At 37.9% G+C, this 15,927-nt stretch overlaps 2 protein-coding genes across 2 annotated transcripts; one reads left to right on the forward strand and one right to left on the reverse strand.

Moving 5' to 3' along the window:
• The first annotated feature begins 2,693 nt into the window (after positions 1–2,693).
• LOC148172229 (uncharacterized) lies at positions 2,694–3,400 on the forward strand. The gene is made up of 2 exons (XM_088038903.1): positions 2,694–2,743; positions 2,824–3,400. The coding sequence occupies exons 1-2, from the start codon at positions 2,694–2,696 to the stop codon at positions 3,398–3,400; spliced, it is 627 nt and encodes a 208-aa protein (XP_087895029.1).
• Positions 3,401–12,742: 9,342 nt separating this feature from the next.
• Positions 12,743–15,502, reverse strand: LOC148172230 (uncharacterized). The gene has a single exon (XM_088038906.1). The coding sequence runs from the start codon at positions 15,500–15,502 to the stop codon at positions 12,743–12,745; it is 2,760 nt and encodes a 919-aa protein (XP_087895032.1).
• Positions 15,503–15,927: the final 425 nt, after the last annotated feature.

Consider the following 15,927-nt stretch of genomic DNA (forward strand, 5'->3'; position numbering starts at 1 on the left):
TTAAGCCCATTTTTCTAAATAATAATAGGCATGGAAGTAATGAGAATAAAATTCAAATTTTAAATAATATAATCAATTCTGTTGAAAATAGATTATCATTTTTATCCGTGGATGACGCTGACTTGGGCTATACATTCAGCATTGAACTGAACCAACACTTCAGTGCTGCTGAAAGATCCGATATAAAAACTCGTTGTCTAAATTTTATCGTAACGTTACTCAGGGAATTTGTTTCGCGGGTACCTTCCAATATTGAAATATTTGATAAAGCGAGGTTTTTAAACCCTCAAGTATGCCTAAACAAAGAGACAAATAATGAATTTTCAGCATTAGGTTTAGAGCTGTTTATTTATGGGGAAGATTTGTACTCTCTTAACAATGAGTGGAGAAAACTGAAGCTCATAAATTGGGGTGAAGAATTTGCAACAGGGATTGTACCAAACAATGTACTACAATTCTGGCCCGTTGTTTATAACTATGTAGATGGTTCAGGTGAAAAACTTTTTGAAAATTTAGCGACTGTTGTATTGCGCTTCCTGTGTTTGCCCATAAGCAACGCAGCAGTGGAGAGAGTGTTCTCAGTCATGAACTATGTCAAAACAAAAACACGAAACAGAATGAAGTTCAGAACTTTGGATGCAATCATTCGATCAAAGATATTTTGTTTTAACAGAAAAATTTGTTGTAAAAATTTCGAAGCAACTCCTGAAATGTTAACTTTATTCAATAGTGACATTTATAATCAACTTAATAAAAACGATGAGGAAAATGTAACATCGGAATTTAACGCAGTGTTAAACATTATTAACCTTGCCGACGATGACTGAAGTGAATAAAAGACTGCGATAATTACGTCGTGTCGACGGTGAAAGTACAATATGTTTAAATTCGATTGTGCTGAAATTTAAATTTCGCGCCTAGCAGTAGCACTATTTCTACAGGCGTGTGCGTCTGAAAAGTCTTACCTTTGGTCTTTCTTATTTGGCTTTTCTTGTCTTTCCAGTATTTTGGACTTCCGAACATATGATATTTTCCCCTCGACTTCACCGTTAATATAAGTATTATCATTGTTATTATATAATATACACATTTATTTTGTTTTGTTTCCAAACCTTAATTATTTTGAATTTTATATAAGTTTTGTTTCAATATATATACATTATATTACATTTTCTTTCTTTACTTTCAAATTTGGGGATTTTTTGTGTTTACTAATCACTGTTGGCGATATTTGGCTACTTCAGAGTCCTCTTTCGGCGATCTAGTAGAAAAATTACCTGGGCACCCTGGTCGGACCTGCAATAATAAACACAACACTCTCCTACACGTGGAGAACGCACCCATCGCGAGTACGAGTCATTGCGCGTTCCTAAATAACCGGACAACAATATTGTCCACCGCACTCGTTAGAGTTTCGGATAAAAACGGATCATCCTTTGATTTGCGGGCGTTATTAGACTGTGGATCGCAATCGAACTTCATTAGCGAAAATGCATGCCATAAGCTAAAACTACACTAAGGCCCGGTATTTCAGTACTTGGTTAAAATCACGGTTAACTAACCATGGTTAAATGTTTACCAGAAAGTTAACCAAGAAGGCGTATTTCAGTACCAAAACGGTGGGATAAGATATTTCGGTTAACTAACCAACAATTTTTGTATGTTGGTAGTACTTCTTGTGGTGTTAACGGTCAGCGGGCTGTCAACTTAGTTGGAATCAGATTAGATTCTGATTTATTCTGATGTTTTCACGCACCAAATTTACGAGTGTCACAATTTCTCGTGTGTAGAGATTTTTTTATCGAACGCCACGCTCTGCACTCATTACACTGCGTAACAAGATTTTGGTACCCTAAAAACTAATAAGTGCAATAACAAGTAACCCACATTTTTATAAGACATATCATGTCGCGTTTAAATGTTATGTTATTATTTTCAAAAATACTAATTTTTAAATCAAGTAGATTACGACTGGTGTAGGTATTAAACTTACTTTTTTGTTTTCAAACTGGAAATGTTTACACTACTCCAATACAATTAATTCAAAATTAGTATAAAAAAAAAACACAAATTTTTGTGAGTGAAAAAAATCGCATCAAAGTTAGTTGCTAAACAAGTTGTAATCTGTACCTGATACAAAAATTTTGAGAAAAAGATATTATTTGGTACTGTCTTTAGATCACAAAATACTAACTTTTAAAAAGGGTACCTACTCAAAATTAGTTAAATTCGTCGCGCAGTGTTATTATTTACAATAATGTTATATTATACACAATAAAGTTATAACTTAACAAACTCAACAAACTCCAAACTTCGCAACGAACAGATCAAATACGACTGACATTCAAGTTTAATATTAGGTATATACCAAATATTTTTATTTTTCATGTGATGCAGAGTACATCATCTCAAAAGCCCTCATTAAAATTTTGAAATTAATTACAAATCTTGTAATGCCAGATGTGCCAGATTACAATTGAATTTGAAGAAATCTCAGAATGCGCGCGCAATAAATTTGGGTTAACCCACCCTCGCTACCTTGGTCAACTGACCAAGAAATTTAACCATGGGATGAGTGTATAACCCAACACTGAAATACGCTTCAAACGAGTTAACCAAAAATTCTTGGTTTAACCAAGTACTGAAATACCGGGCCTTAGAAGACACCTTCGTTGAAATAAAGGGTATCAACGATGGTTGTAACCAAATACATAAACGTACCGCGGTTCAAATTCAATCAAAAGTAACAGCTTTCAAGTCTACCTTGAAATGTTTGGTTCTGCCAAAAATCACAGAAAAATTACCACACGTAACTATTAACAGATCAAAACTAAAAATCCCTAAAAACATTCCGTTAGCGGATCCGGGCTTTCATGTCGCATCGGATATAGACCTGCTGATTGGAAACGAATTGTATTTATCGTTATTATGCGTGGGACAATTTAAAGACGACACGGATTTGTTCTTTCAAAAGACTAAGTTAGGATGGATCGTCGCTGGGTCCATTTGCATTGATTCACAAACCAACAGTCTCACATCTGGTTGTCATATGTCCGTGACCACTCCAGACCTTCATAAATTGGTCGAGCGGTTTTGGGAATTCGAACGGTTCGATGAAAATAAAGTCTTTATGTCCAAGGACGATATTGCCTGTGAAAACATCTTTCGTGAAACCACCACTCGGATTGGTCATAAATTCCAAGTTCAACTACCCTTTTCAAATTTTCCTCCCGACATCGGGGACACGTACAATATTGCCATAAAACGATTTAGAGGGTTGGAGAAAAAGTTCACCAAAGAACCAGAACTCCAGCAAGCGTACGCGACCGTAATAAAAGAGTACCTGGAGCTGGACCATCTGGAGCCCGTCCCGTTGTCCGAAATAAATAGAACAGTTTGACGACAAAATTACGCGTCGTGTTTGACGGTTCCGCAAAAAGTTCGAACAACAAAAGCTTGAACGATAGCTTGTTGGTTGGTCCGCGCTTACAAGATGATTTATTTAGCATTTTGGTAAGATTTCGCACTCACGCATACGGATTGACTGCCGATATCGCAAAAATGTTTCGTATGATTGACGTACAGGAAGAACACCGCGATTCCACCAGCTAGAACCCGTGCAAGTGTACCGCTTAAAAACTAACGTTCGGTTTAGCATCGTCGCCGTTCTTGTCAGTTCGAAGCTTGCAGGAATTAGCTACGATGGAAGCGGAAGAATTTCCTGACACTACTCGAATCATTTTGCGCGATTTTTATGTAGACGATTTAATCACGGGAGTCGCAACACCAGCTGATGCAGTAAAGCTACAAAACGAGATGAACGAAGTACTAAGTCGTGGCGGTTTTCACTTACGCAAGTGGGCTTCAAACCTTCCAGAAATCAACGATGTTTCCGACTCAGACATCATCGATTTATCGCCTCAATCGGAGGAAAAAACCTTAGGTTTGAATTGGGACACGCGATCGGATACGTTTAGATTTTCCACCGCGGACATTCCTGTGCCCAACAAAGCAACGAAGCGTACTATTCTGAGCACAATTGCTCGACTCTTTGATCCCATGGGATTAATCACCCCGATCACGGTAACAGCAAAGCTCATTTTACAAAAAATTTGGTCGTCCAAGTTAAACTGGGACGAGTCACTTTCAATTGAATTTTATACTCGTTGTGGTTAACGTTCGTACGCGAATTTCGCGATCTAAACGATATTCGGATCCCACGGAAAATAATCAACGACAGTATGCCCGAAAGTATGGAGATACATGTATTCAGTGACGCGAGTACTTCTGCATACGGCGGATGTGCCTACGTACGCCACCCAGACGTTAAAGGGCAGTTCCACATTCGTCTAATTTGTTCCAAAGGTCGGGTCGCGCCGTTGAAGACGATTAGCGTACCGCGACTGGAACTGTGCGCCGCGTTACTATCGGCGCAGTTAGTCGAAAAAATCAAAAATATTCTTAATTTGCCGATTGGTAAAATTTATTATTGGACGGATTCAGAAGTAGTTCTGGCATGGCTGCGAACGGAACCGGTAAAATTAAAAATCTTCGTTGCGAACCGCGTCGCCAAAATTCAAGAACTGTCGGATCCCTGCAGTTGGAACTACATAAACACAAAGGAAAACCCGGCAGATTTGCTATCACGCGGCGCATCTCCCAAACGTCTAGAAACTTCCCCATTGTGGTGGAATGGACCCGGTTTTTTGCGTAAGAATCAATCAGAATGGCCAAAAGGGGCAGCTTTGAATAAAACTGAATTACCGGAAACTAAAACAATTTGTTGCGCAAGCCACGCCGGCGCCGGAGCCGCGGAAAGTGGCACTTGGCTGCGTAAATTTTCCTCCTTTTCAAAATTGATACGTGTGACTGCGTTTTGTTTGCGATTCGTTAATAACTTACGGCACAAGGATGGTCGCCGTACCGATCACTTGTCGTGTGAGGAATTGAAGAATGCCCACACGAAAATAATCTTACTTACACAACAAGAAGCGTTTCACTCTGAAATAAACTATCTTTCAAAACAAAAATTGTTACCCCGCGAAAGTTCATTGTTATCACTGAACCCATTCATTGACGAAGTCGGTTTGCTTAGAGTCCGGTGGTCGATTACGGAACGCCTCGTTGTCAAGCGAAACTAAATTTCCGATAATTTTACCAAGACATCATTGGGTAACAAAACTGATAATCACATACACACACATCACCCATTTGCATGCGGGTTGTCAATTAGTTTTGTCGGTCATGAGACAAAAATATTGGCCTTTAGCAGGACGGGATACGGTGCGAAGGGTTCTACACAAATGCGTTCCCTGTTTTCGCGTTAAACCGACCACTTGCGAGCAATTGATGGGAGATTTGCCTGGACCGCGAGTCCGACCCGCGAGAGCCTTCTCAAATTCCGCGGTCGATTATGCCGGACCCATTTTGCTCCAAAATGGACATGGTCGAACAAAAAAAACAATAAAGGGATACATAGTTGTTTTTGTTTGCTGCTGCACCAAGGCTATACACCTTGAATTAGTTTGCGATTGCACCACCTCCTCGTTTATGAACGCCTTCAAACGGTTTATCGCCAGAAGAAGAAAAGTATGTAGCATAACATCTGATAACGCGAAAAACAACTGATAACACAAGAGATAACGTGGAGGTTTTTGCCCCCAAGAGCGCCCCATTTCGGTGGACTACATGAGGCTGCGGTAAAATCCGCCAAATTTCATCTCAAACGCGTGACACAAGGCGCGATGTTAAATTTCGAGGACATGTATACGTTATTGACTATGATCGAATCCTGTCTTAATTCACGTCCCCTTTCCCCCCTTTCCAATGATCCTTCCGACTTACAACCCCTGACACCTGGTCATTTTCTAATCGGCGAAGCACTGACCGCACCACCCAAGCCTTCCCTGGTTGACGTGAAAACCACCAGGCTGTCAAAATACCAGCAGCTAGAACAACGTCGCCAACAGTTCTGGAAGAGGTGGTCAAAGGAAATTTTGACACAACTACAACCCAGAAGTAAATGGGTCGCCACCAAGTTTCAACACCCCCAAGTCGGTCAACTTGTTCTTTTGAAAGAAGAAAACCTGCCACCGCTTCAGTAGCTCATGGGCCGCATCACAGAGGTTCACCCAGGCGCCGATGGATTAACACGCGTCGTGTCAGTGAAAACATTACGTGGTGTAGTGAAAAGGCCTATTGTGAAAGTGTGCGCTCTACCAAGTGATTAGTAAAGAAAGACCTAAAAATTTAGTAACAACTTTTGTCCAATTTTCTGCATGCATCTTTAACTCTTTACGATCGTTAATTCGTTAATTCTTATTATTTACCAATTTTGTTCATTCGTACATTTAGAATTTGTAAAAACAATATTTTACGGGGGGAGCATGTTCAGTACGCCTGCTCAAAACAGGTACCACGCCTCCGTACCACCCCACTTTCGGGGGGGTACACATTTTGTAATATCCTAGTTTTAGTTTTTACCTATTCTGTGGCCAGATCTCTGTCAGACCTCGAACGGTCAACACCAAATAAAAACCAAGAAAATCTAAACAGTTGCGTTTCCTTTCTGATCATCGCCACAAGAGGCGCAACAGATTTAATCAGTAAAAAAAATGATTCGCTGAGAAGAGATATCGTCGTTGATTCTGCAACATCTGCTATGTGCATTTTTTGGCCATTTTTAGGTTCAAGCATGATGTAATTCTATTAACTCATGCGCATCGACTGGTAATAGCTGTTATGTGTTAAAAATTTCCCGCTATTTTTTAAATTAAATATAAAGAACCTGCTATGTGTTGATATTCGAATAGATGATCGCAATATCTGTCATGTGCCAGAAGAAAACATAGCAGGTATTACGTCCCCCAAGCGCTGCCAATTTCTTGCACATAACAGTCTGCGCTTCTCCTGCTAAACCTGCATTGCAAGAATTTCCCGCTTAATCAGTTGTTATTACATGGAAATCGTGATAGAAAATAGTGCGGTTTTGTAAATTTTCAATGTGACTTAACAACAAATAACTGTAAGTATGATAAGTTATAGGTATTATTGATGCAATAATCATTATTGTTTAATTTCACATTGGTGCAGACTTTGATGTTACGTTCCTATAACCTCAAAAAATTAAAATCGAGTAAAATATTAATTATTATTATGTATAAATAATGAATTGTTGACATTTAATTAATTTAAAATACTACGAAACTAGATGTCTATTCGGAGCAAAAAATTGTTACATTTGGCGCTGATGAGCAAACGTTCCAATTCGAAAGATGAAGAAGATATTTTTGCCAATTTGGAGATTATATGCCGTCCCCACAAGAAGAAATTCCAATTGAAATAAACTTTAAGAAGCAAGAAACTATTATAGGACATGAAGAAATCGTGGATGTTGATTTCGACGAACCATCTATACCAGGAATACCCCAAATGAATTTGATTGAATACAATGAAGCAACAGAGAATGCTGTTGAAGAAATAGGGCATAATACCGCAGAGAAAATAAATAGAAAGAGTGTGATAGCATCAACAAGTAATATGGAAATCTCAGGCGATGAAAAAAGAGAGACTATTTCAAAAAGAAGGAAAAAAGCAACTCAAAATCGAATGATCGGCGAGGGTTACATTGGCTACACAAGAACATCTAAAAAGGAAATTACGCACAACAAAATGAGAAGCCCTAGGAGTATAAAAAGTTGTTGTAAACATAATTCCTTACCAAAAAAGAAAACTTCAAATTCTTTTGCGTGTAGTCAAGTAAGCGACCAAGATAGAAGCAATATTTTTCATCATTTTTGGAAGACTTTAAAAACATGGCAGGAGAAAAAAGCTTACATTAAGGGATTGGTAACTAGTAGGGGTATCAAAAGGAGAAGAAAGCAAACTGGTACAAAGCATCTAAAGTCTGAAGGTCACGATTTATTTCTTCCAACCGAGGCAGGAATGAAAGTGAAAGTTTGTCGTACTTTTTTCCGGAACACTTTAGATCTAGGAAGAGATACATTGATGAGATGGGTTAAGCGCGACATCAATGTTTCTAACAATTCTTCGTCCTCTGAGAGCGAAGAGGAAGCTGCCAATGTTATCCCGAATGTTAAAACAAAGATCCAAACAGTGGAAGAATGGTTGGCTCTACTCCCAAAAGTGCCAAGTCATTACTGTCGTACTTCATCAGCGAAAACATACGTTGAATCAACTTTTAGATCTAAACTTCACATGTACAATGTTTACAAGGAATGGTGTATAGAACATGAATTGTCGGCAAGTGGAAGAATGCAGTTCACAGCTACATTAAAAAAACAGAAAATATCAGTTCATCATCCTAGGAAAGATCAATGCGACGTATGTTGTGGCTTCAAAGTCGGTACTATTGACGATGAAGAATATAGAAGCCACATCAAAAGAAAGGATGATGCACGTGCTGCTAAGAATGCAGCTAAAGAAACTGCTAATTCAGAAAAGTTAGTTATTACAATGGACTTACAAAGTGTCCTTCTTCATCCATGTACTACAAACAAAAACTACAATATACGAACTAAACAAAGGAGATGTATACTTGTACGTTTGGCATGAAGCGAATGGAGGAGTCTCTAGTAACGAATTCACTTCATGCATTGCCCATTATATTTCTGATGTGATATCTGAGTCGTACAAACACGTCGTTCTAATCTCTAATGGTTGTAATTACCAGAACCGAAATAAAGTTCTTGTTAGTACTTTAAGTGATTTAGCAAAATCAAAATCGGTAACAATTGAACAGTTGTTTCTCGAAAAAGGCCATACGATGAAAGAAGCTGATAATGTTCATGCCACCTTAGAAAAATACTTCAAACCTCCAATAAATTCACCAACGGATTACATTGCACGAATGAGGCTAGCTAGACCTAAACAACCGTACAACGTCAATGTACTTAATTACAATTTTTTCTTTAAATATGATGAATTGAATACCAACCTACCATCATTAAGACCGGGAAAAAAAAATGGTGACCCTACAGTTACAGATATAAGACAAATTAAATATTCGCCTAACGGTGACATTCAATTCAAGAAGGAAGACGGGATCAAACGACCCTAAAAAAATGTACACGTATGCAGTTCCAATAGCAGAATCAAAATACCGTCAGTTGCAAGAACTAAAGAAAGTTATAGAGAAAGATCATCATGCTTTTTATGATGCCTTGCCATTTAAACCAGATCAGAATAAAAGCAATAAAAATACTACATAAATTCTTGATTATATTGTTTATAATTATAACAACAACAATAATTTTCTAATAAATAGATAGTAATTATTGACGTTTTAGTAAACTTGCAATTGAAAGATAATTAATGACATGTGCGAAAACCAAGTTGTGAAAAATCTGCTATGTGAAGAAAAGGAAATTTTCTGGACTTTCACAAAGCAATTGGTCCGGAAGTGCACTTTTCTGCAAATTAAACATATCTTTAGAACAATATTGACTTTGTAGTATCATTAAGAGAAATGAATATAAAATCATTCATTTTAAAATTAGTTTTATGCGTCTCCTGAATAATTTGCGTTTTTGCACATAGCAGATGTTGCAGAATCAACGACGATATGCTTAATCACTTAGGAACAATTTATAAACCAAATTTTTTATTGATTTTAAAATGGACTGATTGTTTTCCTGTTTTCGGCCTCATTGAAAAAATCATTGTAACTAAAAATGATCAAAACTTCTGTTTTTACTGTAAAATAATAAAAACTATTGGGTTATCACGACATTTTTATGCTTTTAAAGTTGATGTAGAAAGTAAAGTAAATAATTCTGTAAAATATTTTAAAATAAATAATAAAAATGTTTAAATATTATATGTGCTCTTTTTTTGACATAACCCATCTTTGAGAGTTTTTGAAGTATAAGATTGGGCAATTTTCATACACAATATTTAAAAATGTTTCGAACAATTTTGTGTAAAAATTTCTTATAGTGTCCGTTAAAAATTAGCATAATTTTATGCAATTAAAATTCACCTAATATTCTGGAATTAATATTCACACAATATTGTGCATTACAAGTCACACAGTTTAGTGCAAAATTATTCGATAAAAAATTGACTAATGTTTGAACAATGTTGTGGATAGTTAAAGATATATTGTACAAAGTAATATAACAACTCACTTTAAACAGATGCAAATAAATTGCACAAAAAACATGCATGGTTTAAAGAATATGAAGAGCTAAGCATCGATGAAAAAAATTATATAAGGGGCGATAAAATAAAAAAAAAAAATGGACATAAAACTTGGACAAATCACCACATAAAAATGTTAATCGACGATTATCTTACACATAACGAAAAGTTTATGTCGCCTATGTATAACAAGAAACAAGTGTGGGAAATCATAAACAAGAAGTTGAAAAAGAAAGGAATAATTAAACCTGCATCCAAATGTGATGAAAAATGGCGCAATTTGAAAAAAAAAACATACAGGGTGTCCGAAAAGTCGCGCACCACCGTGGTACTATCATCGGACAATGCCATAGATCACCGGAAAAATGTTAAAAAAAATCCATATCTTCAATTGTTCGAGATATGATGAATTGATATGATGTCGATTTTTGTGCAATAATTTTACGTTCAAATGAATTTGTTACCTAAAGGACATTTTGCGCAAAGGCATGGCACAAAAAAAAATCGGAAAAATCTTGTGAAAAATGCCTGAAAACTGTTTACAAAATTTTTGAATCAACAATTTAGATCAGTGATCTAATCTAATCATTAGATTACTCGTTCATGAACCGACCTGACTAACGCCAACAATACAACAGCAACGTTACTATAGCTTTGAATACTAGAAATTTAAATTATTGGGGGAACAGTTGAGCAATGTTGCCATTTTCCTAATTTTCTTTTGGTACTCTTGCGAAAACACAAAGCCTGGATTTTTTTGGTTCTCTGGGGGACCACCCAATTACCCCCTTTCAAAGTGATGCGCCTTTTTCCGGACACCTGTATTTTTAAACACGAATGACGTGGATATTTTTTGTTGTTTGTGTACCTACCCTGACTTGTAAATAACGACCGACTGTCAAACGAACTAAAAATGGTTCGAAGATGTGCATTTCCCGAATGTAGAAGAAGTAAATCTGATGATGTTAAGTTATTTAACTTTCCTCAAGGTGAGTAGACATTAATTTAAAGTGTCATGGTTGTGTTGTGTTTCATTGTTGCAGGTAAAAACTACGGGGGTCATTCACAAAACTCGATAAGGTCGGGTAAGCAGTTGCAAGTTAATGCAGCCGTCAAGATAATGTGGCGCTGACCTGCTCAGATGACTTGACTTTTAAGGGTTTTTACGACGGTGCGGTTGAGGGGTCATAAATTTCGGCTCTGAGGCCTGGGTTGTCACTCAAACACTGCTTATGCAGTTCGCATTTTTAGTAGTGTTATTTTTATAAATACTATTGATTTTCTAATATGAAAACGCGTTTTCACCATATTATTATTTTGAATCTTTTAAGTGATAATTTTTGGTTACGTTTTAAGTTATTATAAGTACTATATTAACAATTTTGTTCCGTTATATTACAAAAATTGCTGGAAAAAATGCGCTCGACGTCGGAATTATTATAGCTAATAGCGCCTTTTGTATAATACACATATACTTAATCTTAATCTCATAACACTGTTTTTTTACTCATAAGTAAATAATAACAATAATAACAATGGTACTTACTTTACAATTAGTGCTGACTAATTTTGGAAAAACCTACCCTTAAATGTCATACCTAGCTATTATCCAAACGGAATTCGCTAATATTACAATTACGAAAAATCTCGAATAATTCTAGCCGAAAAGATGAAATCCAGGATTTTTTGCATGAAAACGACGTCTATTTCGAAGAAAATTACAGCAAGTCCGAATTAATCGAAGTTCGCACCAAAACATAGCAAATCTTACCATACTGACGAGCTTGCAAAGAGACATGGACACACCGTTTTAAGGCTGCCTCTATATCATCGTGTGTTCAATCCTATTGAATTGATTTGGTCGGAGTTGAAGGCACACATTCGGCGAAATAATACAGCGTCCAAATTTACCAAAGATGCGATTGATTTAATTTATCAAGAAGTGCACAAAATCAGCGTTTGTAGCTGGAAAAACAGTGTTGCGCATGTGACAAAGATTGAAGACAATTATAGAAATAATCATCACCAAGAATTAATAATTAGTTTAAATGACGACGACGATTCCAGTTGTGGTGGCTTTATCGCGGATTTGAAGACCTGCGGTCTAAATCCGGTTCTATTTGACCACGCTGTGGATTGTCTTGGTGAATTGACTTGAAGGACCAGAATTGAAATTCAATTCGATTTTTTGGAGATGTTTACTCGTGGACTGTTTACAGAGAACTTAACTAAAAACTAACTAAATCTAAAAGGCGGGTGACATCCCCCACCCGTCTAGGGGTGCACCACCAATGGGGTGGAATGGAATATTCCACATGCCGCCCCCCTTGAAGTTCAAACTTCAACAGAAAGAGGCTGATAACGAATATTTTGAATTTACAATGAAATTACATATTAGAGAAGAATGCCATGTTATACACAGTTAGACATGTCTTATAACTACCCTATAAAAAATTAAAAACACTTTAAAAACTAACCAAACTGAAACATATGTACATAAAAACATCGACCATGCATGAACATAATAGGAAAAAAAAATTAGGAAAATTAAAAAACTAATGTAATGATCAATAACTCCTAACTAATTATTGTCTATTGGTAAGACGCACACCTTTTTTGCCGCACGTTTAATTACGCCACTTGCTGTCTTGATGGACACTATGCGCACAACACCGTCACTACCTGGGTGCACCTCTACTACTCGCCCCAACTTCCATCGTAGGGGTGGTAAATTGTCTTCGAATAGCACCACTAGGTCGTCTTTGGCGAGGTTCGTCGTTGGTCCCAGTTGACCTTTGGGTCTGAGCTGGAGCTGGGACAGATATTCCAGTTGCCATCTCTTCCAGAGTTGTTGTCTGATTTGGGTTACTCTTTGCCACCTGGATAACCGGTTGGTAGGACAATCGGTGAGATCCATTTCTACCGGAGCCGTGATTGCCTCTCCGATTAGGAAGTGTCCCGGAGTCAGTGCTTCCCGGTCGTTGGGGTTAGGGGAGAGAGGAATGAGAGGTCTCGAATTTAGACAAGCTTCCACGCAAGTTAATACCGTGTAAAATTCTTCGTAGCTTAAAGACGCGTTTGCAATAACTCTTTTCATGTGCTTTTTCATGTTTTTAACTGCTCTTTCCCAAAGTCCTCCAAAATGGGGCGAATGGGCGGGAATGAAATTAAATTTTACACCTTTTGACATGAATGGGTTGGATATTTTTTCCTGAAACTTTTGTGACCTGAGTAATTCCCTTTCGGCACCTACAAAATTGGTACCGTTGTCGCAAAAAATTTCGGCCACATTTCCTCTGCGGGACATAAAACGTTTGAATGCGCCTAAAAAGGATTCTGATGTTAAATTTCCGACCAGCTCGAGATGAATAGCTTTAGTAGCAAAACAGATAAAAAGAGCTACGTACGCTTTGACCTTTCTTGAGTTTCTACTTAGATTTTCCTTAATTAAAAATGGTCCGGCATAGTCAACGCCTGTAATGTAAAACGGTCGGGCCGGTTGTACCCGCTTTTGAGGAAGATCTCCCATTTTAGGAATAGAGTTTTTTGGGCTGGCGCGGTTACATTGAATACAGTAATGGATCATTTTGCGTACTATGCTTCTACCGGCTATTGGCCAATACATTTGTCTGATGGCGGCCAATGTAGCCTCGTTTCCCGCGTGTAACTCTTTCTCGTGCGTAGACTTTACAATTAATCGGGTAACATGGTGATCTTTCGGTAGTAATATGGGATATTTATTGTCGTAGTTAAGAGTAGAATGTTTCAATCGTCCCCCGACACGAAGAAGACCTTTAGCGTCCATAAATGGATCCAATTTCGCGAGTTTATTATTGGTTCGAAAATCCTTTTTTGCTGTGACCGCCTTGATTTCTTCAAAAAAGTGGAATTTCTGAACGTGTTTAATTATTACTTCATGAGCCGCTTGCAACTCCTCTTGTGAAATGCTCCCTAAACTTTTTTGTAAATTTTTCCGTGCATTTTTTATGAATCGAAGAACATAAGCTGTTACGCGTACGAGTTTGGTGAAAGAAGAAAATTTTAAAAAGAGCGAAAATTCTTCTCTGGCTTTGATCAAATGAACCGTGGCCACCGATTTTTTTTCTAACAAGTCGATTGGGTCGTTAATCAAGCAATTGGGCATCTTAGGCCAAGATTCCTTATTTTGTGATAACCAATTAGGGCCCTCCCACCATAGCTTTAATTCGCGCAATTGGCCGGGAGGTGTACCTCTTGATGCAATATCTGCAGGATTTTCCGCGGACCGTACATGGTGCCATTCTAATTTAGAAGTTGACTCTTGAATGCGTTTTACCCTGTGCGCTACGTATGGTTTCCATTGCTCGGGCGATTCGCGGATCCAATGCAACACAATAGTCGAATCTGTCCAAAACCTTCGAGAAGTGATTGCGACGTTAAGATCTTCTAGAACCTTGACTGTTAATTTGACGAGTAACACCGCCGCACACAGCTCGAGTCTTGGTAAACTTATGAGTTTGATCGGTGCTACCTTGGATTTCGCGCAAAGAAGGGTTGTTTCGATTTTTCCGGTTGCATCAGTAGTCCGCAAGAAAAGCACCGCACCGAACGCCTTGATTGATGCATCGGCGAAACCATGTAGTTCCACGGAGTTAACGTGAGCGGGTATAACTTTACGTGGAATTCGCAATTCGTTTAATTCCCTTAGTTGGCTTACGAATTTTATCCAAATGTCTTTGACTTCCTCGGGAACTGGTTGGTCCCAGTCCAATTTGATTTTCCAAGTACTCTGGATTAACAATTTGCCTGTTAAGATGACCGGGTTAATTAATCCTAACGGATCGAAAATTTTCGCGATGGTCGACAATATCGTCCTTTTTGTAACAATGTTCGTTGTAGTTATCGATTCTTCGACCTTGTATTTCAGTTCATTGCGCTTATGATTCCAAAAAAAGCCGAGAATTTTTATTTCTTCCGTTTTATTTAGATTGACCGGAACGTTTGTATCGGAGTTCGTTAATTGAGGTGCATTTGAGGCCCATTTATTTAACACGAATCCCCCTGATTTCAAAGTTGTCATTAATTTGTTCTTTAATGCTAGCGCCTTTTCAATGGAGTCGCTACCGGACAGAAGATCATCCATATAAAAGTCCCGTTTTATGATTTCGCTAGTTTCGGGGTCTTCGTTTTTAATTTCGTCGCCTAGTTGATGAAGGGCTCGAACAGCCAAAAAAGGAGCGCAGGTAGTACCATAAGTGACCGTTTTGAGCCGGAAAACCCCCAGCGGTTTATGAGGGTCATCCCTCCATAAAATTCTTTGGAATTCCCGATCTTCGGCAGCTACCAATACCATTCGATACATTTTTATGATGTCGGCTGATAGCACGTATTGAAAGGTTCGAAACCTGGTTAAAATAGCGAATAGGTCTTGTTGAATTGTCGGCCCCGTCATAAGCTGGTCATTTAAACTTGAATTTTTTCCAGAGCTTGCCGAAGCATTAAATACTACCCTAATTTGAGGACCTTGCAGGGTATTTTTAAAAACCGGATGGTGCGGCAAATAAAAATAGTTATTATTATTGGGTGCCAATAAATTTTGTGTCGACACCGGTTCCATGTGTCCGAGATTACGGTACTCGTTCATGAACGCAGAGTACATTTGTTTTAACGCCGGGTTTTTTTGTAATTTGGTTTCAAGAGAAAAAAATTGTTTTAGTGCGAGTGCCTTTGAATTGCCGAGATTGCTCTTCTCGTGTTTAAAAGGTAGCCTAGTAGTGATACAAAGCC

Source organism: Gnatocerus cornutus, chromosome 6 (assembly GCF_029298725.1).
Source record: "Gnatocerus cornutus isolate USDA-ARS CGAHR chromosome 6, icGnaCorn1.1, whole genome shotgun sequence".
Taxonomy (NCBI): domain Eukaryota; kingdom Metazoa; phylum Arthropoda; class Insecta; order Coleoptera; family Tenebrionidae; genus Gnatocerus; species Gnatocerus cornutus.

Bases quoted from the DNA above. Each gene is read 5' to 3' on its own strand.
- LOC148172229 (XM_088038903.1), top strand. From the start codon at position 2,694: ATGGTTGTAACCAAATACATAAACGTACCGCGGTTCAAATTCAATCAA. The intron at 2,744-2,823 runs GTAACAGCTTTC...AACTATTAACAG, and splicing joins CGGTTCAAATTCAATCAAAA to ATCAAAACTAAAAATCCCTA.
- LOC148172230 (XM_088038906.1), bottom strand. From the start codon at position 15,502: ATGTATCGAATGGTATTGGTAGCTGCCGAAGATCGGGAATTCCAAAGA.